Source organism: Macaca mulatta, chromosome 12, assembly GCF_049350105.2.
Source record: "Macaca mulatta isolate MMU2019108-1 chromosome 12, T2T-MMU8v2.0, whole genome shotgun sequence".
NCBI lineage: Eukaryota > Metazoa > Chordata > Mammalia > Primates > Cercopithecidae > Macaca > Macaca mulatta.
In genome coordinates this window covers 141,307,576-141,331,083 of record NC_133417.1, presented here as the reverse complement: position 1 = coordinate 141,331,083, position 23,508 = coordinate 141,307,576, and the positions used below count along the sequence as shown (strand labels likewise).

Sequence of the window (23,508 nt, the reverse complement as noted above, 5' to 3'; positions counted from 1 at the left end):
AGATGGGCCAGGGACACCACTTGAAGGAGAATCATCTGGTGTCTTTGGACAATTTTAAGTTTACCACAACGGTGGATAATTCCAAAATCTGGATTGGTTTTTAAAACTGAGAAAAATTACGACTGTGTGTGCCAGCCACAGGCAGCTGTAGTGCTCCAACCTGTCTGTCTCCGGAGGCTGCTGGGAGCTTCCAGAAGACCCTGAACAGGGGCTGGGCAGCAGCGAAACTCCCCAGCCACACTGGGGAGCACTCCCCTGCTGCGGGCCATTTTTTTTCCCTCTTCATTTCTATTATTAAAACTCTCACTTTTAATTCAGCGCTTTCAGACACATCAGCCCAGATGGCTTTCCTAGGCTGGTCCTGGTCAGTCCACTGCAGATTAGGCAGGTTTTCCTGCATCGCACTGCAGATTCACAAACGCTGGCTACACTGGTTACTGTGAGTCCCCTCTGCACACACGGCACACACAAGGGTCTACGGATCACATGGCCCCAGTGTGGTTCTGGGAGAGTGGCTGTTGAACAAATGTTCCAGGTTGTATGTATCCTTGGGGTCAGGCCCTGCCACTCCCTGCTAGGCCCTCACAGTCACGTGGGTGGCCTCTGTCTGCTCTCTGTGCTAGAACCAATCCTTCCAGGAGTGGCTGGGACCACTGAGGTGCTCGGCAGGAAGCCATCTGCAGGCCAGGTGAGCTCAGACTTGGTCCATGACTGTCCTGGACAGTTCACAAACCTCTTTTATTGTCTCAAATAAAATCTGTTGGACACTTCAAAAATCCTGCATATTTAGCGTGAGTGCTTCTTTGATTTTCTAAAAAGGATTCTTCGGGGCTAAGGCCACTGATGTCAAAGAAATGAACCAGCGCTGCCCTCCAAGCCCGACTGGGCAGGCGGTTCCCATCTTCTCGCTCCACGCCGGCAAAGCCGTGGGCTTCCTTAACGGTCTCAGAAACATGATCTCCTCCAGCTTTGTTTAAAACTCGGAACATGCTCTCTTTGATTTTTCCCACCACTTAAAATGTGGCATATCTTTTCTTTTTTCTAACAGCTTTGTTGAGATGTAATTCACATACCCTACAATTCACTCATTTCCAAATGCACCATTCAATGGTTTTAGCATTTTTCAGAGTCATGGAACCACCATGACAATCAATTTTGGGACATTTTGATCACCCCAAAAAGAAGTCCCACTCCCATGAGCAAGGACTGCCCATCTCCCCGATGTCTCCCCACCCCTGCCCTGGCCCAGGGCCACCCCAATCCACTTTCTGTCTGTATGGATTGGGCCTATCCTGGCCATTTCATATAATCACACGGTATGACGTCTTTTGTGACTGGCTTCATAATGCTGAAGGAGCGTTCACATTGTAGTATACACCAATGCTTTAGTCCTCTTTGTGGCTGAACAATATTCCATTGTGTGGATACACCATCTTTTGTTTATGCATTCATTAGTGGATAGACAATTTAGTTTGTTTGCACTGCTTAGCTAATAGGAACAATGCTGCCATGAACATTTATGTGCAAGTTTCTGTTGAACACAGGTTTCATTTCTCTTGTGTACACACCTAGGGGTGGAACTGGTAGGCCCCAGAGTAGCTGTAAAATTACACTGAAACTTTGGAGGAACTCATAACTTTACAGATGCTCCTCACCTGCCAAGAGTCCTTCAGAATGAGCCTGAGGATTTACATGCAGCTCTTTCTCTCTTTTTTTTTTTTGAGATGGAGTCTTGCCCTGTCGCCCAGGCTGGAATGCAGTGGTGTGATCTCAGCTCACTGCAACCTCCGCCTCCCGGGTTCAAGCAATTCTCCTGCCCCAGCCTCCCAAGCAGCTGGGATTACAGGCGTGCGCCACTACGCCCAGCTAATTTTTGTATTTTTAGTAAAGACGAGGTTTCACTATGTTGGTTAGGCTGGTCTCAAACTCTTGACCTCGTGATCCGCCTGCCTCGGCCTCCCAAAGTGTTGGGATGACAGGCGTGAGCCACCACGCCCAGCCTATGTGCAGCTCTTTTTCATTCATCCAGGTGGGTGAGTACGGCGTCTGGATGCTGCCCCTAACCACTTGCCCTGATGCCAAATCCAAACCAAGAGCAAACTGGGAACAAAAGGAGAACTAGCAGGTCCACTTCCAGAGGAGGAAACTGAGTCTGCGGAAGGCGCGGGTCACAGCTGCACAGCTTTCGGGAGCAATGTGGGGCTCACGTCCCAGTGGTACTCCTAACACCAACGCTCTCATACAGTGCCACAGCCAGCAGATGCCAGGGCTCTAAGCGCCACCGTCACACTGGGTGAAAGGCAAGCCATGCCATTCATGTCAATGACACATCCCCGGCCCTCTATGGCTCTGATCTCATGGATAGCTTATTAAAAATCTGACCAAATTTTTTAAATGGCAGAAAATTAGAAAATAAAGCAATAAATAAGAAAAAATCAGAATCCTATCCCCTAGAAAAAGAGTCACAATTAACAACTTGGGGTACACTGTATTTTAACGGAATGCCATAGCTATCTCCCCATGTAATTACATTTTCGCCTGCATCACATTTCATGGCTTCAAAATGTTGCACTGGCCAGGTGCAGTGGCTCACTCCGGTAATCCCAATACTTTAGGAGACTGAGGTGGGCGGATCACTTGAGGTCAGAGGTTCAAGACCAGCCTGGCCAACATGGTGAAAACCTGTCTTTACTAAAAATACAAAAGTTAGACAGGTGTGGTGGTGTGCGCCTGTAATCCCAGCTATTTGGGAGGCTGAGGCAGGAGAACTGCTTGAACCTGGGAGGCAGAGGTTGCAGTGAGCCGAGGTTACACCACTGCCCTCCAGACTGGGTGACAGAGCGAGACTCTGTATCAAAAGAAAAAAAAACGTTGCACTGTTTATATCATGTGCTATAATCATTTGTATAAATAATGCATATACTTACCATATAAAATGTATACATTATATATAATGCATTACATTATATGAAATGTAAGATTTTATGATATATATTCAATTATACATCATGTTTACATTGCACATTGTCACATGTATACCACAAAATCATGTATTTTATATAATGTAAGTATATGTATTACTTGCATACTAAAGTAATTATTCAATTGCCTATTTTGAATTTTTGCTTTATTTAAAATTTCTTTTCTTTTCTTTTGTTTGAAATGGAGTTTCACTCTGTTGCCCAGGCTGGAGTGCACTGGCATGATCTCGGCTCACTGCAACCTTCACCTCCTGGGTTCAAGTGATTCTCCTGCCTCAGCCTCCTGAGTAGTTGGGATTACTGGCACGTGCCACCACGCCCAGCCAATTGTTGTATTTTTAATAGAGACGGGGTTTCACCATGTTGGCCAGTATGGTCTCGATCTCCTGACCTCATGATCCACCTGCCTTGGCCTCCCAAAGTGCTGGGATTACAGGCGTGAGCCACCGCACCCGGCCCACATCCTTCATTTTTTAGGATCAATGTTAAGAGAAGAACTGCTACGTCAAAAAGCATATCATTTTAAAGGCTAATTTAAAGGCTGTTGACACAGAATGCCAAGTTCCTTCCAGGAAGGTTTCCCCAACTTTCACTCTTACCAGCAGCGCCGGAGGAGAGGAAAGGGAGTTGGCCAACAGGAAGAGTTATTATATTAAGGCACTAAAAAATCTTTATTTTTTACCATCAGATGTTTCATAGTGATTTGTGCTAATTATTTGATTTTTTCTTTTTTGAGCTGGAGTCTTGCTCTGTTGCCCAGGCTGGAGTGTAGCGGCACAATCTAGGCTCACTACAACCTCTGCTTCCTGGGTTTAAGCGATTCTCCTGTCTCAGCCTCCGAGTAGCTGGGATTACAGGCACACGCCACCACGTCCAGTTAATTTTTGTATTTTTAGTAGAGACGGGGTTTCGCCATGTTGGCCGGGCTGGTCTCAAACTCCTGACTTCAGGCGATCTGCCTGGCTTGGCCTCCCGAAGTGCTGGGATTACAGGTGTGAGCCACCATGCCCGGCCAATTATTTGATTTCAGTAAGAGCCACTCTGTCTTACAGGAACATACACAACATGTCCTTCTCTTTGCCAGATGAGCTAGCAAAGGACGGATGACTCTGACAGCCCAGTGGTTATGATTTGGGACATGATGCAAAACATCCAGGAATGGTCATTCCTCTGAGTCCCTTGTGAAAAACACTCGCTCTTCCTCGTCTCACCTCACGTGAACACGACATACTGGAAAGAATGTGCAGAAAGTCTCTGTTAAGAGACGAGGTTTCTTCCCCGGAACAGAGGAGAGACCGGACCCCATTCTCTTCTTCCAATACGTGTTACTCTCAATCTTGGCCACATCATCTAGTGCACAGTAACATGTATTATTTCACACTACCTTCCTAAGAAAATAATCGGACTGTCTTTCTAGAAACACCCTTCCTTTCTCAAAGGGGCCAGCTCAATCCTAGGCATTTCTGTAGATATTGAAGACTTGCCCTGCCCACTTGATTTGGCACATTATAGCAAATACGAAAGGCAGACAATATTTTTCATTATAATTTTTAATGAAGTTTCTGAACTTGCTCAGTGTCTCCCTCTTACAACTTTTTCCCCTTTAAAAGCTTAGTGACTTTTCCTTAAGAAAAACTAATGGATGACTTCTATTTAGAATTCAGCCCCCTATTGAGAAGATTAGGTGTTGAGCATTGTGTTACATACATTGTTCATTTAATTCCTGAAATCATTCTGATGAGGCAGGCGCTACACTTACCCCTCACTTGGCAGATTGGGAAACTGAGGCACAGTGAGGGTAACCATCCAGCCCAGGTCACACAGCAAGCCAGTGGTGAAGACCAAGTTGGATCCTGCCAGTCTGACCTGAGTTGGAACTCTGAACTCCAACTCCAAAAGCAGGTCTACACAGAGTACATCTGACATACAGTAAACTCTTAGGTCTCAGTGATAAAAAAAAAAAAAAAAAAAATTGGTTGCTGAGAAGACATTTTCAGATATCCCGTTACATGCGGAAAATGTATCACTGGTAGATACACAATCCTTTTCAATTATATTTTTGAGTGATAGCAGCCAGGCACAAAAACGTATATACCATATAATTCCATTTCCATGAATTTTCTAAGAGGCAAAACTAACCTATCCTGACAGATGTCAGATTCATGGCTGCTTCTGAACGGGGAGAATAAACAGGAGGGGGGACAGGGGAAGTTCCTGGGATGATAGGAATATTATTGATAGACCTATGCAGTTATCAAAACCAGTTGAACTGACTGTATATTCAAAATGTGTGCAATGCAGTATGCGAATTATATACCCCAATATAAATTTTTTTTTTAAAGCTAAAAGAAAAATATGCCACTTGCTCTGGGTAATCCAACCATTTTAAGAGTTCATGATTTATCTCAACAATCTAAAAAGAATGGCATGATACTGGCACTTTGAGAATGAAGTATTCAAAATTCTAGTAATTCGGCTGGGCACGGCGTCTCGTGCCTGTAATCCCAGCACTTTGGGAGGCCGACGCAGGTGGATCAATTGACGTCAGGAATTTGACACCAGCCTGGCCAACATGGCAAAACCCCATCTCTACTAAAAATACAAAAATGAGCTGGGCGTGGTGGCGGGCGTCTGTAATCCCAGCTACTCAGGAGGGTGAGGCAGGAGAATCACTTGAGTCTGGGAGGCAGAGGTTACAGTGAATTGAGATTGTGCCACTGCACCAGCTAGGGCGACAGAGTGAGACTCTGTCTCAAAACAAAACAAAACAAAACCACCAACCCCCCCAAAAAGAAAAACCAATAAAAAACAAAAACCAAAATTCTAGTAATTTGTGCATTCGCTGCAGCCTGCAAATCAGGGCTTCCTGAGGCCCATGTGTCAGTAAATGGATTTGCAAAGTGAGTGTCCCCCCCAGAGCTTGGGCAGGGTGGCGCTAGTGGGACAAGCAACGGAAGAAGGGTTTTCAGGACACACGGGCAAGTCATTACTGAGGGCACATCCCACTGAGGACCACGAGTAGTGACTCTGATGTTGCTGGACACATGCCGACCACAGTGCCACCCCGGCCGCCAGACAGCTACTCCCTAGAATCTCAGCACAACAGCTGGGGACAAGCACAGTGACTTGTCACGTTTAATGATGCAAAGATCTTCCCATCTGACCAGGAAACTGCCGGACAGAAGGAAGGGCTCCAGAAGGCTTTGCTGAAAGCAGTGCTAGATGGTGGGTCCTAAGGCTTCATTTGTCCTGCAGCCCAACTGGGCGCCACAGAGCTCCGCAACCCAGCAGGAGGCAGCTGTCAGAAGAGCCCCGTTTTTAAGAGGATGATGGAGATGATCTGTTCCGGCAACAATGGGATCCCACTCGCTTGCCTTAGGAAACAGGATTTTGTTGTAAATATGCACATTCAAAAGCATTACTTTTTCTATGAGCTCTGCAACCCCTGTGAGCCTCCCTTTCGATAATCACCCAAGTGTCCACAGGCTGGCCAATCACTGTTCCTGTTCCACAGAGAGCCTCATGGAGGGTTAGCAACATGTCAGAAAAGGTTTCTAGGCTGCCTGTGAACAGAACATTTAGGGGAGCTTGCTTTGATGGCTGCTTCACAGCCAGATGAAAACTGGCCACGGGGCGAGTGTATTTCAGAAATAAAATGCGTCCAGTTGAATGCAGAGTCACAAGCAGGCAGCAACAATAGGGGCCCGAGGAGCTGAAGACACCACCATCGACACTCCTAACTCAAAGCCAATGGACGTGCCCCTGTGTGTGAATAAGTTATTCAACTTCCACTGGCTTGGCAATTTCAAAACCACAAGTGGGAACGTCAGTAACAGAGCCTGTTCCAACACCGTGTTGAATCCCAGAGGTGTTGACGAAGCCCGTGATGAAGGCAGCACGTGAGCCTTCTGGCCTCCGATAAGCTGCTGTCTGTATCTGCCTCACCTCTCCAGCAGTGTCAGTCAGGTTGACACTCCACGGAGCCTTTGCCTGGCCCCGTACTTCCACTTCCTTTTTTTTATCAGTCATACATTGCAACCCTAACTTTAGTTTTAGGGGAAAGAAAGAATGAAAAAGTAACACTATCTCTCAAATATTTATTGAATGTCTACTATGGCTCCTCTGGAATGTTACGGAACAGGTGATTATTCTTATTTTCATTTTATGTGTTTAGAAAGGTAGAGTTTGGCCATTTAGAATGAAAACATATTCCTCTTTCTCAGTTCATTCCCTCCACACCCCAAAAGAATTCTCCCAGCAAGGGTGCGAGGCTCCTCCAGGCCTTTTCCCGGGCTGCTGAAAGGACACCAGCAATTAGCTGGTGGGAGCCGAGCCTGGGTCCCTCTGCAGCACTGCGGGTCTAACTTTTGGGGGGCTCTTTCCATGCTCCTCAGCAAGGGTGCTACCGGCATTTTGTTTATTTATTTACTGAGTTTTGAGGCAGAGTCTTGCTCTGTCCTCCAGGATGGAGTGCAGTGGCGCGATCTCAGCTCACTGTAACCTCCGCCTCCGGGGTTCAGGCGACTCTCCTGCCTCAGCCTCCTGAGTAGCTGGGATTACAGACGTGTGCCACTATGCCTGGCTCATTTTTGTATTTTCTTTTTAGTAGAGATGGGGTTTCACATGTTGGCCAGGCAGGTCTCAAACTCTTGACCTCATGTGATCCACCCAAAGTGGTGGCCTCCCCAAAGGGCTAGGATTACAGGCGCGAGCCACCGCAGAACCAATTTTCACTGTGTAGGAGTGTCCTGGGCTTTAGCATCGGAGGCTGAAAGCCACTGGAGGCATTTGCAGCCATAATTCTACGCTCCTAAGCCACGCTGTTGGCTTATATCTCAGGAGCCTGTGGGTGACGGGTCCACAGGCTTGGTTAATTACAGGCAAGTCACTTTTTCTGTCTGGGTGTCATCCTCTCAGATTTTAAATAGTTATCTCCTAATTTCTTAAGATGACAAGGATCAGTGTGAAGACACTGTGGCAGCTCTTCGAGGTTCCTGAGGAGAAACTTACAGGTAAGTCATCATGATTATGTATGTGTCCTCCAGCGTCATTTGTATTAGTTCATGTACATCAGAGATGCTTTTTATATGAGTGGATCCCTAAAACTGAGTGATGTGTACTCCAGAAAACGTTCATTTTCCGGACCCCTGGTTGATGAAATTTTGTATCAGTTATAAATGACATTTAATTATTTGAAGCTTTAATGGTGTTGCCACTGCTGTTTTCCCTTCCTGGGCCTCAAGTAATTCTGTGAGGAAGTCAGATCTCTGCAGCCAGGAGTGGCTTGCTTTGCCCCACTGGCCTTGGACCAGTTTGCCTCTGAAGCCCAGTGACCCGGCCACAAAGCCAAGACCGCACAGGTGAGGCTAGGCCTCTGCTACACTGGGTGGCCAGCCTAGAAATCAATCAATCAATCAATCAATCAATCTTGTCAAAATCACCAGCACAAACGTGTGCAACTTCTACCTTTCTTAACATGAATATAATCTCGTCCAGATTTTAAGACCGGAATTATCTTTTGTGTCTTTTGCATGTTGTTTAAAGGCCTCATCATCTTCCCAATGGCCCAAGAAAGAAACTAAACGTCAACGCGAATGCTTGTCTTTCCACACGGCACATTCACTTTGGTTAAGAGTCCCGGTGGCTCACACCTGCAATCCCAACACTTCAGAGGTTGAGGCCGGTGGATCACTTGGGGTCAGGAGTTCAAGACCGGCTTGGTCAACATGGCGAAACTCCATCTCTACTAAATATACAAAAATTAGCCAGGAATGGTGGTGGGCATCTGTAATCCCAGGCAGGAGGCTGAGGCAGGAGAATCACTGGAACCTGGGAGGCAGAGGTTGCAGTGAGCCAAGATTGCACCACTGCACTCCAGCCTGGGCAACAGAGCGAGACTCCATCTCAAAAAAAAAAAAAAAAAAAGGCAAAAAGAGTCCTGAGTACAGCCGGGTGCAGTGCCTCACACCTGTAATCCCAGCGCTTTGGGAGGCCAAAGCAGGAGGATCACTGGAGGCCAGGAGTTTGAAACTAGCCTGGGTAATATAGTGAGATCCCCATCTCTCAAAAAAAAAAAAAAAAAAAAAAAAGCTGATGGCCAGGCGCGGTGGCTCGCGCCTGTAATTCCAGCACTTTGGGAGGCCGAGGCGGGTGGATTATGAGGTCAGGAGTTCAAGACCAGCCTGGCCAAGATGGTGAAACCCCATCTCTACTAAAAATGCAAAAATTAGCCGGACGTGGCAGTGGACACCTGTAATCCCAGCTACTTGGGAGGCTGAGGCAGAGAACTGCTTGAACCCAGCAGGTGGAGGCTGCAGTGAGCCAAGATTGTGCCACTGCACTCCAGCCTGGACGACAAAGTGAGACTCCATCTCAAAAAACAAAAAACAAACAAAAAAACCGTGGAGGCACGTGCCTGTGTGCCTGTAGTCCCAGCTACTTGGGAGGCTGACTCGGGAGGATTGCGGATTGCCTGAGCCTGGGAGTCTGGGATTGCAGTAAGCTATGATCATGCCACTGCATTCAAGCCTGTGTGATAAGAGTGAGATTCTATCTCTAAAAAAATACATGAAATAAATGAAAAGTAACAACAACAACAACAACAAAATACGAGTCCTGAGTATGCTCCTAGAATCCCATATTAGCCTGACTCTGCCTCCCTCCCCTCCCTTCTGGCCATGGCTCCCTCTAGGAAGGTCAGATCTTGGCGGGGGAGGTTCTGGCCCATCCTGCATTCACAGGCTCAGGGAGACTCAGGCCTGAGTTTCCTCATCCAGCAAAAGGAAAGAATGACGTTGGTTTGTTGTATGGATTCCACAAGGCAGGGCTTGTCAAGTGCCTGGTCTCTCCCAGGGACCCCCAGTATCTGGTGGTGATGATCGCTGATTCAGACTCACTTGCTCACCTGGATAGAGGCACCACCTTCCACCTGCTCTCGCCCTCCTCTGGGACGTCCGCGGGCCAGAATTTGCCTGCAGTGCACATCCTGCTCAGAGCTCTGCTCCCCAGGCCTGAGGAGGGGCAGCCACACTAGCCCTTGCCCAGCACCCAGGCCCCGTTCCTGTGCACCAGCACCTTTGCCCCAGCTGCTCTCTTTGTGGAACGCCCTGGCCCATCTGTTTTCCTTTGGAAACTCTTTTTTTTCAAAATTGACACAATTTATATACCATAAAATTCACACTTTAAAAGTGTACAACTCAGTGGTTTTTAGTATATTTGCGAGGTTGTACAACTATCACTGCTATGTAAATCCAGGTCATTTTTGCTGTCTCCAAAAGAAGTTTTGTACTCATTAGGCAGTCACTCCCTATACGTCATTGCCCCTCCCTCCCCTGCACCTGGCAAGCATGAATCTGCTTTGCATTACTATGGAGATGTCTGTTTTGGCCATCAGACAGACGGAGTGGTCCACGGTGTGGCTTCTGTGTCTGCTTCCTTTCCTTCAGCATCATGTTTTCAAGGTTCACCCAAGCTACAACCTGTGTCTACTCTTTACTCCTTCCCATGGCAGAATCACATTCTGGTGTATGGACAGACCATGTTTTGTCCACCCATTCATCCACAGATGGACACCTGGGTTACTTCCACTTTTTGGCTATTACGAATGACGTTGCTGTGAACACTCATGTGTACACTTTTGTGTGGACATGTGTTTCCATGTATCTTAGGTATAGACCCGGGAGAGGAATGGCTGGGTCATACGGTAACTCGAGGTCTAACTTTTCGAGGAAGTGCCAGACTATCTTCCCAAGTGGCTGCACCATTTGGCATTCCCATCGGGAGCGTCGAGAGCTCCAGTGTCTGCACATTCCTCGCCAACACTTGCCACAGCTGTCCAAGAGCATGTGCGGTGGGGGCTCACGGGTTTCTGATCTGCATTTCCCTAAAAAGTAATGACATTAGGCATCTTTTCATGTATTTATTGGCCATTTTTATACCTTCTTTGGAGAAATGCCTATTTACATTCTCAGCCCATTTTTATTTTTTTACTGATTTTATTTTTGAGACGAGGTCTCGTTCTGTTATCCAGGCTAGAGTGGAGTAGTGTGGTAACGGCTCACTGCAACCTCAGACTCCTAGACTCAAGAGGTCCTCCCACCTCAGCCTCCCAGGTAGCCGGGACTATAGGTGTGCCCCATTGTGCCCAGCTAATTTTTAAAAGATTTTGTAGAGGTGAGGTCTCACTATGTTGATCAGGCAGGTCTTGAGCTGTTGGCCTCAAGTGATCCTCCTGCCTCAGCCTCCCCACGTGCTGGGATTATGGCATGAGCCTCTGTGCCCAGCTCTTTGCCCATGTTTAAATTGGACAATCTACCTTCTATTGTTGAGTTGTGTTTTTTTTTTATTCTTATTTTTTTGAGATGGGGTCTCACTGTGTTGTCCAGGCTGGAGTGCAGTGGTGTGATCATGGCTCACTGCAGCCTTGACCTCCTAAGCTCAACCAATCCTCTTGCCTCAGCCTCCTGAGTGGCTTACCTATGACCACAGGTGCACATCACCATGCCTGGCTAATGTTTTTTATTTTTTGTAGAGATGGGGTATCCCTATGTTGTCCAGGCTGGTCTCAAACTCCTGGGCTCCAGTGATCCTCCCATCTTGGCCTCCCAAAGTGCTAGGATTACAGGCATGAGCCACCAGGCCCAGCTGTAACTGTTCTTTAAATATTCTGGATACCAGACCCCTATTAGATATTTAATTTTCAAATGTTTTCACCCATTCTGTGCATCTTTAGTTTTTTGACACTGCCCTTTGAAGCACTAAAATTTTAATTTGGCGAATATTCAATTTATCTATTGTTTCTTTTATTGCATTTACTTTAGGTATCATATCTAAGAAACCACTGCCTAAAGTCACAAAGATTTACCCCTTATTTTCTTCTAAAAGTTTTATAGTTTCAGTTTTTGCGCTGAAGTCTCTGATAAATTTGGAGTTAATGTGCGTGTGTGTGTTTTTTTTGAGACGAAGTCTTGCTCTGTCACCCAGGCTGGAGTGCAGTGGTGTGATCTTGGCTCACTGCAACCTCCAACTCTTGGGATCAAGTGATTATTTTGCCTCAGCCTCCCAAGTAGCTGGGATTACAGGTGCATGCCACCATGCGCAGCTAATTTTTGTATTTTTAGGAGAGATGGGGTTTCACCATATTGGCCAGGCTGGTCTCAAACTCCTGACCTCAAGTGTCTACCCGCCTCCGCCTCCCAAAGTGCTAGGATTACAGGCGTTGGAGTTAATTTTTATATATAGCATTAGATAAGAGTCTAACTTCATTCTTTTGCAAGTGGATATCCAGTTGTCCCAGGACCACTTCCTAAAAAGACTATTCCTTCCCCATTGATGGGGAAGATGTCTTGGCATCTTTTTTGGAAATCAACTGACCACCGATGAAGGGGCTTATTTCCAGACTCTTGATTCTACTTCATTGATATATGTCTATTTTTACACCAATATCACATAGGCTTGGATCGCTATGGTTTTGTAGTAAACTCTGAAATCAGAAAGTGTGAGATCTCCAACTTTTTAACACTTTTTTCAAGATTGTTTTGGTATTTGATGGTCTCTTACCGCACCATATGAATTTCAGGATAAGCTGTCAAATTTTTGGGAAAAAAACAGGCAGCTGAGATTCTGAAAGTGATTTTGCTGACTCTGTACACTGATTTGAACAGTACTGCCATCTTAGCAATAAGTATTCCAACCCATTAATATGATGTCATTTCATTTATATAGGTCTTCTTTAATTTCTTTCAATGATGCTTTGTAGTTTTCAGTGTACAGGTAATTTACTCCTAAGTGTATTACTCTTTTTGATGCTATTTGTAAATGGAATTGTCCTTAATTTTATTTTGATTGTTCATTGCTAGTGTATAGAAATACAATAGTTTTTGTTTTTTTTGAGATAAGCTCTTGTTATGTTGCCCAGGCTGCTCTTGAACTCCCAGCTTCAAGTAATCCTCCAGCCTCAGCCTCCCAAAACATTGGGATTTAAGGCACGAGCCACTGCACCTGGCCTTTTTGATTTTTTAAGAGTCAGAGTTGTGCTCTGTTCCCCAGGCTGGAAAGTGGTGGTGCAACTGTGGCCCACTGCAGCCTTGAAATCCTGGGCTCGAGTAATCCTCCTGCCTTAGCCTCTTGAGTAGCTGGGACTACAGGCCTGTGCCACCATGGCCAGCTAAGAGTTTTGCATATTGATCTTGTATCCTTCAATTTGGCTTAACTTGTTTCTTGTGGGTTCCTTAGGATTTTCTACATAAAAGACTATGTCATCTGGAAATGGAGGTAGTTTTACTTCTTCTTTTCAAATCTAGTTGCCTTTGGTTTCTTCTTCTTGCCTAATTCCCTGGCTTGAACCTTCAGTATAATGCTGAACAGATCTGGTGATATTCTTGTCTTGTTCGTGATCTTAGGGGAAAAGCCTGCAGTACTTCACCATAAAGTACAATGTTAGCCATGGGGTTTTTAGAGATGTCCTTTATCAGGTTCAGCAAATTTCCTTTTATTCCTAGTTTGCTGAGTGTTTGTTACCAGGAAAGGGCAATGGGTTTTGTCAAATGTATTTTCCGCATCCCTTGAAAAGATTATGTTTTTTCTCTCTTTACTGTATTAATGTGGTATATTACATTGACTGATTTCTGTGTGTTGAACCAACCTTGCCTTCCTTGCATTCAATGCCACCTGATCACAGAGTATAATCCTCTTGCAGATGCTCTCTGGCTGTAACATCTGCTGGATATGCTAGGCCAGACAACAGTCTGGTAAAGGAAGAAAACAAAAGACTTGGGTCTCAAGAAGTGAGGAATGAAGTCCAGGGACTTGGACTAAGACAGTGAGTTCACAGGTGAGACTGTGGACTTTAATTTTTCCTACTTAGTGCAGACCACAGTGTCTCAAACTTTAATGTGCATAAGAATTACCTAGAGAGTTAAAACACACCACTGGACCCTACCCCCTACGGATGCTGACTGAGTAAGCCTGGGTGGGGCTCAAGAATATACCTTTCTATGTGATACTGATGCTACGATAAACCACTATATAGATACAAAGCAAAATAAACATGGACCACATCTTCTATATCAGCAGGTCCTCCACAACCACTGGGGAGGGCATGGACCACTTGTCCCTCTCACTGCCAGTATGCATGACCCAGGCCTCAAAGCTGATTGTGTCTTCCAGATAAAAAAGAAGCCCAGGAAACTTCATAAATATTATTTTCTTTTAGCACTAATCTACATAATTAAGTGGGTGGAAAAATGACTAGTCTCTTCTTTATGAGGAATTACCCTTTTTTAAAAAAAATTAAAATGGCAGAAGATGCTAGGCATGAAACCAGAACCAGGAACTTTGTGGCCTGAGATATGGCTCCATATTGTACCATGCAGATAATAATTATAATTGTGAGGTCTCTGCAATATAGGCTTTACATTCCCAAAAGGCAGTGTTGGGTCAGGGACATGAGTAGGATGTGGTTATGTGAAACATGGGGGCTCTAACTCTGCACCTGTGTGGGTGGATCTCAACATTTAACAGTTCTCAGTGCTGTTTTTTTTGTGGAAGCTCTTAGGATTAGCACTGGTGGAAGAGAATTAAGACTTCAGAATCATGGCTGTGTGACTTAAAAGGTCAGGTTTTGGCCAGGCACAGTGGCTCATGCCTGTAATCCCGGCACTTTGGGGGGCCGAGGCAGGCGATCACTTGAGGTCAGGAGTTTGAGACCAGCCTGGCTAACACGTCAAAACCCTAAAAATGTATTTTCTACTAAAATGTATTTCTCTACTAAAAATACAAAAATTAGCTGGCTGTGGTGGTGCATGCCTGTAATCCCAGCTACTTGGGAGGTTGAGGTAGGAGAATCGCTTGAACCTAGGAGGTGGAGGTCGCAGTGACTGGAGATTGCGCCATTGCACTCTAGCCTGGGCGGCAGAGCGAGACGCCAACTAAAAAAAAAAAAAAAAAGTCAAGTTTGCTACATGAATGTAAACTAAAATGGAAGAGGCTTTATGATTACTTACATTACTGTAAGTGAAGCTACTGTACAGTGGAAAGACACTGTAGTTATATTATTATACATAAGTTTGCACTACTTATTTAATCAGTTTGACACACGATGGCTACTGAGATAGAAACTGACCAGGGGCGAGTGGCAGGGGATGCTGCTAAACATGTCGGTTCTCTCAATGCCACTCCTGACATGGATTTGGCAGAAAAGGAACAGGAGCAGCAGCAGGACTGCAGAGCGGCATCTGGAGTCAGATCCTGGTGCCTGCAGTCTGACCCGTGCTCCCACGTGACCCTGGCACACTCCTGGGAATGGGGATAATCCAAGCACACAGGGCACTGCATGCTCCGGCCATGTTTTTGTCTCCCTCCTCTTCATTATGAAGAAGAAGAAGAAAGAGAAAAGTGCCCTAGAAGACAGAGAATCCCTGGTACAAAATAAGCAAAACACCACTGAAAGACAGGGCCCCTTGGAAAATGCTCGACTGCTGGAGGAATCAAAATGAGGCCATATTTATTGGCCCATGTTATATAATTCAAGCCTAAAAAGGTTAATCTTCCCATTCCATTCCTTCATATACTCCCACAAGTAGACACGGGCTTGAATGTGGTCAGGACACCTGGAAGCCAGCTGCCGCCTGCTGATGACTTGTCTTCTCATCTGCTAGGGGTAGTAAAAATTCTTAAGCATCAGAAACTCCTTAATTGTCACGACGGTCATATTTCAGAACGTAAATGATAAGGATTTTCAACCCAAGACAGCTCTGTGGTAGCAAAGCCGGCTCCCAGCACACACTGGTGTCTTGCAGGATCAAACAAATAACTGGGGTTCGTGTGCGGCAGGCGGCATGATAAACCGAGAGCACCATTCGGTCCGTCTGGTTCAAAGGCAAATGTAAGTACAGTTATCCTTTCAAAAGCAGATCCCATTATACTTAACCTCATGGAGAATCTTCTTAGAATCACCGTTCTTATAATTAGAGCCAGTCTTTACGGAGAGCTTGCTCGAATTCCCACCAAGCTCCCTGCGGAGGTTCACTAGATGTACTGCTGTATCTGTTGTCAAGTGTAATCTATAGGTATTATTTTAAAGGCAGTGTTAACGTACTTCTCATTTGTACATTTTCCTAATTGGCTTAATATTTATAGCAGAATATTTCTGATCCGGGCCCGGAGCTCTAGTAAACTGAAGCATATTTAGCAGTGTGCTAATGAGGACCATCCAGTCATGAAGGGTGGCTAAGTGAGTTATGGTTCTCTCGGTCTGATTCCAAGTTGGCTTGCTAAGAGAAGTTGCTAAAATATCTTAAGTAAAGGCTGAGGTCCCCGAGCAGCTGTTGCGTTTGCAGAGCTGAGAATGTATAAACTTTATTGGTAGTAAATGTCACTCCTGCAAGCAGACGGTATGCCTGCAAACCCACGGCTCCTTGGAGGAGTCTGCCGCTGTCGTGGCTTGAGCAGGGCATAGACCCCGCCTGGACGGGGAAACTAGGAGGGTGGACCCGCTCTGCGGCTGGGGCCAGGGCATGCCCACTGACAGGCACGCCGTGGTGACAGAAATTCACTTTGAGTTGCAATTAGTGGCACTGTCATTTTCGGGGGCTCCTGCCAATTAATTAAGCCTGTCAAATAGAAAAACCACAGCGTTCACATGATAATTTATATTGGAAGAGACGAGCCTCACAGAGCACAGTGGCTTCCTCCACAAACAGAATTCTCCCTCAGAGCACTGAAAGAAACACATGAAAACAAGGCACACAAAACCACACGCAAAAGTGTGCATGTGTGTACGTGTAGGGGGGTCTGCACGGGGAAGAAGAAAGTTAAACTGTCCTTGCTGTAATTGTTAACTCTGATCGCCGGAGTAGAAGACAGGCTGATTAAAACTCTAAACGAGCCCCCAGCTCCCTGAACCCTCTGCGTCCGGGATGATAGAATCAGAGGAGTTTATTCATACCATTAAGCCCCAGAGAACTTAATTGAAAGAAGAGCACAGCCCGGACCTTGACAAGCGGGAGGTCACAGTAATTGCTGCCGGACATATTTAACATTAAGATAATCAGGCCATTAATTACCCTTTGGATCATTAAATCAGCCAGTTGCAAAATGAAATTTCTGCCTCTATTACTCACTTGAGAGACCACAGGGGTGGCCTTTAATTTATCAGTGAGCTTGAGATACAAAGGCTGGGGCTGGGGGAGGGCAGCCGGGGAGGGGGCCCGGGCCCGGCAGTGGCGGCAGGGGCAGGGCATCAATCCGCCATGCTCGGTGATCGTGGCAAATTAACTAGGTAAGATAACCTCCGCTTCCAAAGGCAGGAGCTGGGGGTATGTAAATAGATGAGGGCAGACAGGGAGATCAGAGTCTGCACACCACTTAGCAGGATAATAAAGGAAATCATCCTTGATTATCAGTGCTAATTTGGACACTGCCGGTAGCTTGTTATGCGTGTTCTGAGTAGCATTTAATTAATTCAATTGCTTGTTAATGAGGGAAGTGACATGTGGGGAGCAGATGCCACCCAACTGCAGATGGACTCTGGTCATCGCGGCAAAGTCCTTTTTTTATTTTTTTTTTCTCCTTTCTCCCCCTCCCCATTTTTTTTTTTTTAAAGAAAGAAAATAGGAAAAGGTGTCAAGCATAGAGGAACACTCAAAAGAGACAAAACATTGACCTCAGCAGGCCAAGAACTGTTGAAAAATAATAAGATGAGACAATCCTGGGGCTGTGTGGGCAGTCGTGTTCCCTGAGGCCACATTTGGAACAGTGCATCTTTATGCCAGAAATTTGAGCCCGAGATTACTATATTGTGATCTTATGATCAAACCTAACAAGACAAAGACACAGCCAAGTGGTACTGCTTTTAATATCTCAGAGTTAGCTGTAGGGATCCAATTATTTTCAGTTTGGATACATTTCCCCTTTATCAATATCTCCATGTGCATAAATAAGATGAAAGTGGAGTTCCAGAATCAAAGAGAGACGGAACTCACATCACTGGGCAGACTTGTTCCATCTGGAAGTGTACGGCCAGTCTCTCCCACGCAGATTTCTGATGTCTGGCCCCAAATCTTCCTATCGAAGGCGACATTTTTATAGGTTAAAGACGAGAAGGGAGTTTAGGCACGGAGGTGAACTTACAAATAACGGGGGGAAGAAAAAGAGAAAGGATGCTAAAAAAGGGAAAAGAACACATACTAAATCAGCAAACTCGGTTCCCTTCCAAGTGGCATCAAAGAGGTAATGGGTGATTTCAGTTGCGCTTAGAGCTCCTCTCATGGGCTCTTTCAGGGAATTGAAAACACTGTTCTCCACTTCCAGGTTCCTTTGATTTCCTGGCCCAAATCAGCAGGCTCCCAAACCCCCGTGTAAACAGGCTACCTGCACTGAAATGCAAATAGCAGCGAGTCCCTGCAAGGCCTTGGGGGCCAAATGCTTTGACACCGGGACGCAGAGATGGGAGACGCAGCGTCTTGCAGAATGAGGCTTCTGCCAAGAGGAATGAGGCACCAGAGGGCTCTGCTACGTCTTGCTAGGAAATCACCTGCACTGCAGCCAATCCCAAATGTTTTTAAGTGCAATGGGGACAGCAACAAAGAACAACGGGCCAGGGCGCTGCGGTGCAGCCCCGGAAACACTGCTGTGCCGGCGAGAGAGGATGAGAGGATGGAGAGAGGGAGAGAGGATGTGCCTGGACGGGTTTACTGAGACGGCTTTGCTGGTGCTGCAAACGTCAAAGCCCCAGTTTCACTCACATGAGGAATTCCAAGGCCCCGAAGGAGCAAGAGCACCTGACATGTGTTCCATGATGACGAGTTCCCGCTTTCACTCAGTTACTCGTTCAATCATTCATTCATGCAGGAGACATTCGCTCCACTGTTTCAACATCTTCACCTCTGAGCTTATTACTCTTGCCTTTGAAAGGCTCACCAAGGAGCTTGGCAACTTCTCCCTTCAGTAACACCATGTGCCTCTAACACTGGAACCCAGAGCCCTGCCTGGCTGGTAGCCCCCGGCCCCGCTGCTCAATGCCCTACAACACACTATGCTATGGTACCACACAAATACACAAGCCAGGTGTTACAAGTCCTGTCCTACACACAGCTGACTGCTCCCTTCTTAAACCCCTAAAACCTAGTTAGTTCTGTCCACTGTTACTACCTCACCACCACTTCAACATCCCCACTTAAAATCAATATTTTAAGTGTGTGCTTAAATGGTATCAATAGCAATTAGAGAGGGGAATTCTGATTCTACCCCAGATGTAGTTAATTGTTGTAGCATCGATCTGTTCTCTAACGCGCTTCTTTCTCCAAATTAAACCCCCATTACAGAGGGGGACGAAGGGCGTCCTCTCCCCTCCTGTGACAATAAATTTAATATCGAATGCACTGGGAAAAAATGGCAGTTGTTGCAGAATCCATCCAAAAAGATTTTTTTTTTTCTTCCTGGGAGTAATTAAAAGATGCTTTTCTTGACTAATGATTCCCCTATTTAGGAATGGGAAGTCAATACTGCTTCAGCTGTCAGCTTCGATTGATCATGATGCTGCTCAAGTTTGAACGGCAGTTCTCAGGGCGGCAGAGATTTACTAGAACCAATTATAAGCCGTCCGAAGCTGCCCTAATCAGGGGTGCAGGGACACGGCAGAGGCCGGCTGTCCAGGGCGCCTGCTGTCCTAACTGGCCGCACAAATAGGTGACTCCAGTGTGCGGCAGTCTCTTTGGGGGAAGATCTGCTGTGTTCTACTTCCCCATGGTCTTGAATTGTGTGTGTGTGTGTGTGTGTGTGTGTGTGTGTGTGCGCGCGCGCGCGCGCGTGCGTGTGTTTGGGGGTGGGGGCAGGCGGAATGACGCATTTCTAATTATATTCCACTGTCAGAATGAATCTTCTGCACAAGATGGAATGGACCAGAGCTCCTCGGGAAAACAGCTGGGCCCTTTTTCAAAGAATTACACCGAATATATTGCACTTGGCTTTTCCTTCGATACAGATAAAAATTTATTAAAATATTTCTTTTTGGTATTACCTCAGGGCCACATTAAAAGAACCTTCCAGCTGTTTCTCCTAACAATCGTAGGTTCTGCAGAGACCAGGAGGGGTGGAGGGAGCAGGGAAGGGGGAGCGGGGGTGGCTTCGAAAGGCAGAATCTTCTCACGTCATGGACAGAACTGCATGCGGAGATTCCAGCCCCCTGCTTTCACTTTCCCATTTTCTATTGAGGAGGTGGTGAAGGTGGTGGGAGTCTGAATTTCTACTCTGTTATTGGGCTGGGTGTGTTTTGCTTTGGACAGTGTAGTTAAGGCTTCCCGCATGTTCCACCAGGACCCCGGCCTTCCAGCTGGAAGGGACAGACAGAACCCATGAAGAGACAAACCCCTCCCCTCTCCCCTGCCCCCAGGGTTGCTTTTAAAGTGCCTGGCTCAGAGGCCCTTCCTGCTTCTGCTCTTTGGGCCTCCCCCATCCCTGCTCCTCCTCATTCATGGGAGGCTGCCATCCACGGTGCTGGACTCACCGACATGCACACCTCCCCACGGGCCAAGCCTGCACCCCCGAGGCCACTCCCATCCTCCAACCAGCCTTCCCACCTGGTCCCCTGGCTGCGGCCCCGGGAATCACTCCCTATTCCAGCTCAGATGCCATCTCTCCAGTGACACTTCCCAGAACGCACCTACTGCCAGCACTCTCCCGAGCCCTGGCATCCTCAGGCGGCCCTGAGAACCTTCACCAATCACCAGGGAACTGCAATCATCACTTACTGTTTCTTTTCTACCAGAAAATGCTCAATGATTATTTGCTGATTTTCACTGAAAACAAAACTCCCCAGGAAAATTACCACAGGCACAAAGAAACATTCAATTCTTGTATGTGTTTATCTTCTTAGGTGCGAAGGGAATTTGGAAATTCCACAGTTACCTTCAGCAACAGCAGGGAACCACATGACCAACACCACAGTCTCGGAGAGGAGTTACAACTCAGCACTGCTCTTTAGGAAAGCTATGGTGATTGAAGAAAAGATGGGACTGACCTGCAACCACTGCACTTGTGAGAAAGCAAGTCTCGGCAATAGGTCTCTAAAATACAATGATGTGATGTATGTAACACTGGAAAAAAGACTGGGCTCTACACTCAAGAACTTAATTCAAGGATGCAAATTAGAACTATGAAATACCTGTGCACACACAATCTTCATTTATGAATGAAGATGAAATTATAAAATATTTATCAGGTAAAACATGAACCCATATATTTGCTTCTAATAATTCTAAATTGTTTCTAAATTGTAATGGATGGATAAACAAACTTCTAATAATTCAGGGTATTAAAAATAGTGAATGTGCTTCTTTTACATATAAACTGTAAGATGCATCGTTTTTTCCAACTTATTTCAATGTTTTCTGCATTCATACATTCAGCTCAATCTAATTTCCAATCATTTTTCATTTTCAGACCCAGGTTTCCTCCAATGTTATTATCTTTTAAAAACTAGGTATTAAAACATGAATTCATGTTTTAAGCATGTCCACAGTCGATGACCCAGCCGATTTCTATGGTAGTGTTAAATCGAGAAAAATAATTTTTAAAGTCCACAATTTCTTCAGTTTGTAAGAAACTTACCCCTGTTTACACTATAGAGCATAACTCATAAAGTGCTCATGTATCAAAACCATGCAATTTTAAACAAACACGTTCTTTGCACCTTTCCTGTCTTCCCCACTACCACAGAATCCCTCATATGGAGAGCAAGATGAGTAACACACCAGCTTCATTCTCTCCAGTGAGCCAAAGGTGGCACCACAAATTCATTTTTCAGTGTTAATGAACTGAAGTCCACCAGCCCTTCTCACGTTCTTACTGCTCTGCAGTAGAAACCGGTTTCTGTGGCTGAACCACAGATTACCACTTGAACTTTCATTGTATCTGATCAGCAGCAAAACAAATCAGAGGAACCTAAAAAGTACCAGCGATGGGAGACCTCTCCTCTCCCTTCATCTCTTCAGACACCTGAGAGGCAAACACTGACAGCAAACCTCAAACCCCTACTTCCTATTGTGGGGGAAAAACACAGCACCTGGGCAACCCTGGAAGCCACTTGCTTTAGACAAGCACGGAGATGAAATGCTCTATTCTGCCTCCACGCCACACGCCTTCTCGGAAGACATGCCATTTTATCACCTCTTAGGAACATTAAATATGTATGTGTACTCAAAAACGGTTTATAATAGCTGTAAATGAAAAATGAGAAACTAAACGGCCTCAAAATAAATGCGTTTTTTACACAGTTTAACAATTAACATTAATGAGGAGTTACACCATACATTATGCTGAACTTGGTTGACTAAATGTGTTAGAGATATATTTTAGAAAATAAAATATATTTTGTTACCATAAAAATAACTTTTGTGTGATGGTGGCGGGGGGGAGTGACAGAGCAGATGCTTATCAAAGCTATAAGAATAACAAAATTAAAGGATCAAAAATTCATAATTAGTGTCAACGGCACAGCTTATGCCTATTAGAAATGTATTAATTAAAGTAATATATTCATAAGGTTAGAAGCTTAATACATTTCTAAGAGGGGGAGAGAAATCCCCAAGGCCTAAAAACAAATATAAAAAATTAAGGAGTGTGAATTTTCCACGTCTGCTTAAGACCAGTTTTAAACACCGACATTCCTATGCCGGATGAATCAGAACTCCTGAACTCCTACAGGTTATCAGGACCATCCCAACTGTGGCTGTCATTACGATCGCTTCCAGTTGCCTAACTGTTGGCAAACGTGTCGGGAGCCAGGCATCTTCCAAAGTTCCTACCTTGTGGAGTCTACTGAGGGTTTCGTCCGCCCCTGGCTGCTCTCTTCCCAGACGCTGTTGGCTAGCTCGTTCCCGATGGACGACATCACCTTGATGAGCTCGATTGGCCAGTCATCCAAGTCCAGAGATCGGACTCGGGAAAGGTGGGTGCCAAGATTCCGGTGGATCCCTGAGCACTCGATGCACATGAGGGCTCCCAAGTTCAAACTGGCCCAGTTAGGATCTACGGGAAGAGGAACAGAATGCTAAATGCAATCAGACCATCATCTCTCATTCCAACTGTCCTTAGAAATACAAGGCCACGAATCAGTCAAACTTTGCGTTGACAGGCTCTTCCTAGAACCACATCCATGGCTAGAAGAAATGCTCCCTAGCCAGTGCTCAGTCCTGTTTGAGGTGTCCCAAACGACTGGCAGTTGGTAGTAGCTTCAGAACACATTTGGCTGAAGCCAAAGCCTTGGAATTTCCCACACAATAAATAATTGACAGCTTTGGTTTGGATAGAAAAGATGCACTTTCCCATACGTCACAGCAGCTTTCACCTTGAGAGGGCTGACCTGTACGGGAAAAAAACACGTGTGACTCGGCATCCACTGGGGACAGCTGCTGCCGAGGAGAAGTGCTGAGGGGCAGCTGGGTGACACCGTGACTCTGGTCATTCCCTTATTGCTACCTCTGCAGCCACTGGCACATCAAAGTTTCCAGGAGGTACACAACGGGCATGC

The 23,508-nt window shown here is 45.8% G+C and overlaps 1 protein-coding gene across 4 annotated transcripts in view; it reads right to left on the bottom strand.

The window, feature by feature from the left end:
• Nucleotides 1–23,508, bottom strand: part of AGAP1 (ArfGAP with GTPase domain, ankyrin repeat and PH domain 1) — a 647,080-nt gene that overhangs the window by 62,592 nt on the left and 560,980 nt on the right. For all 4 annotated transcript variants that reach the window (XM_015111237.3, NM_001261633.1, XM_077956100.1 and 1 more), the window contains 1 exon segment: nt 22,784–23,006. In XM_015111237.3, coding sequence (XP_014966723.1) covers nt 22,784–23,006 — 223 coding nt within the window.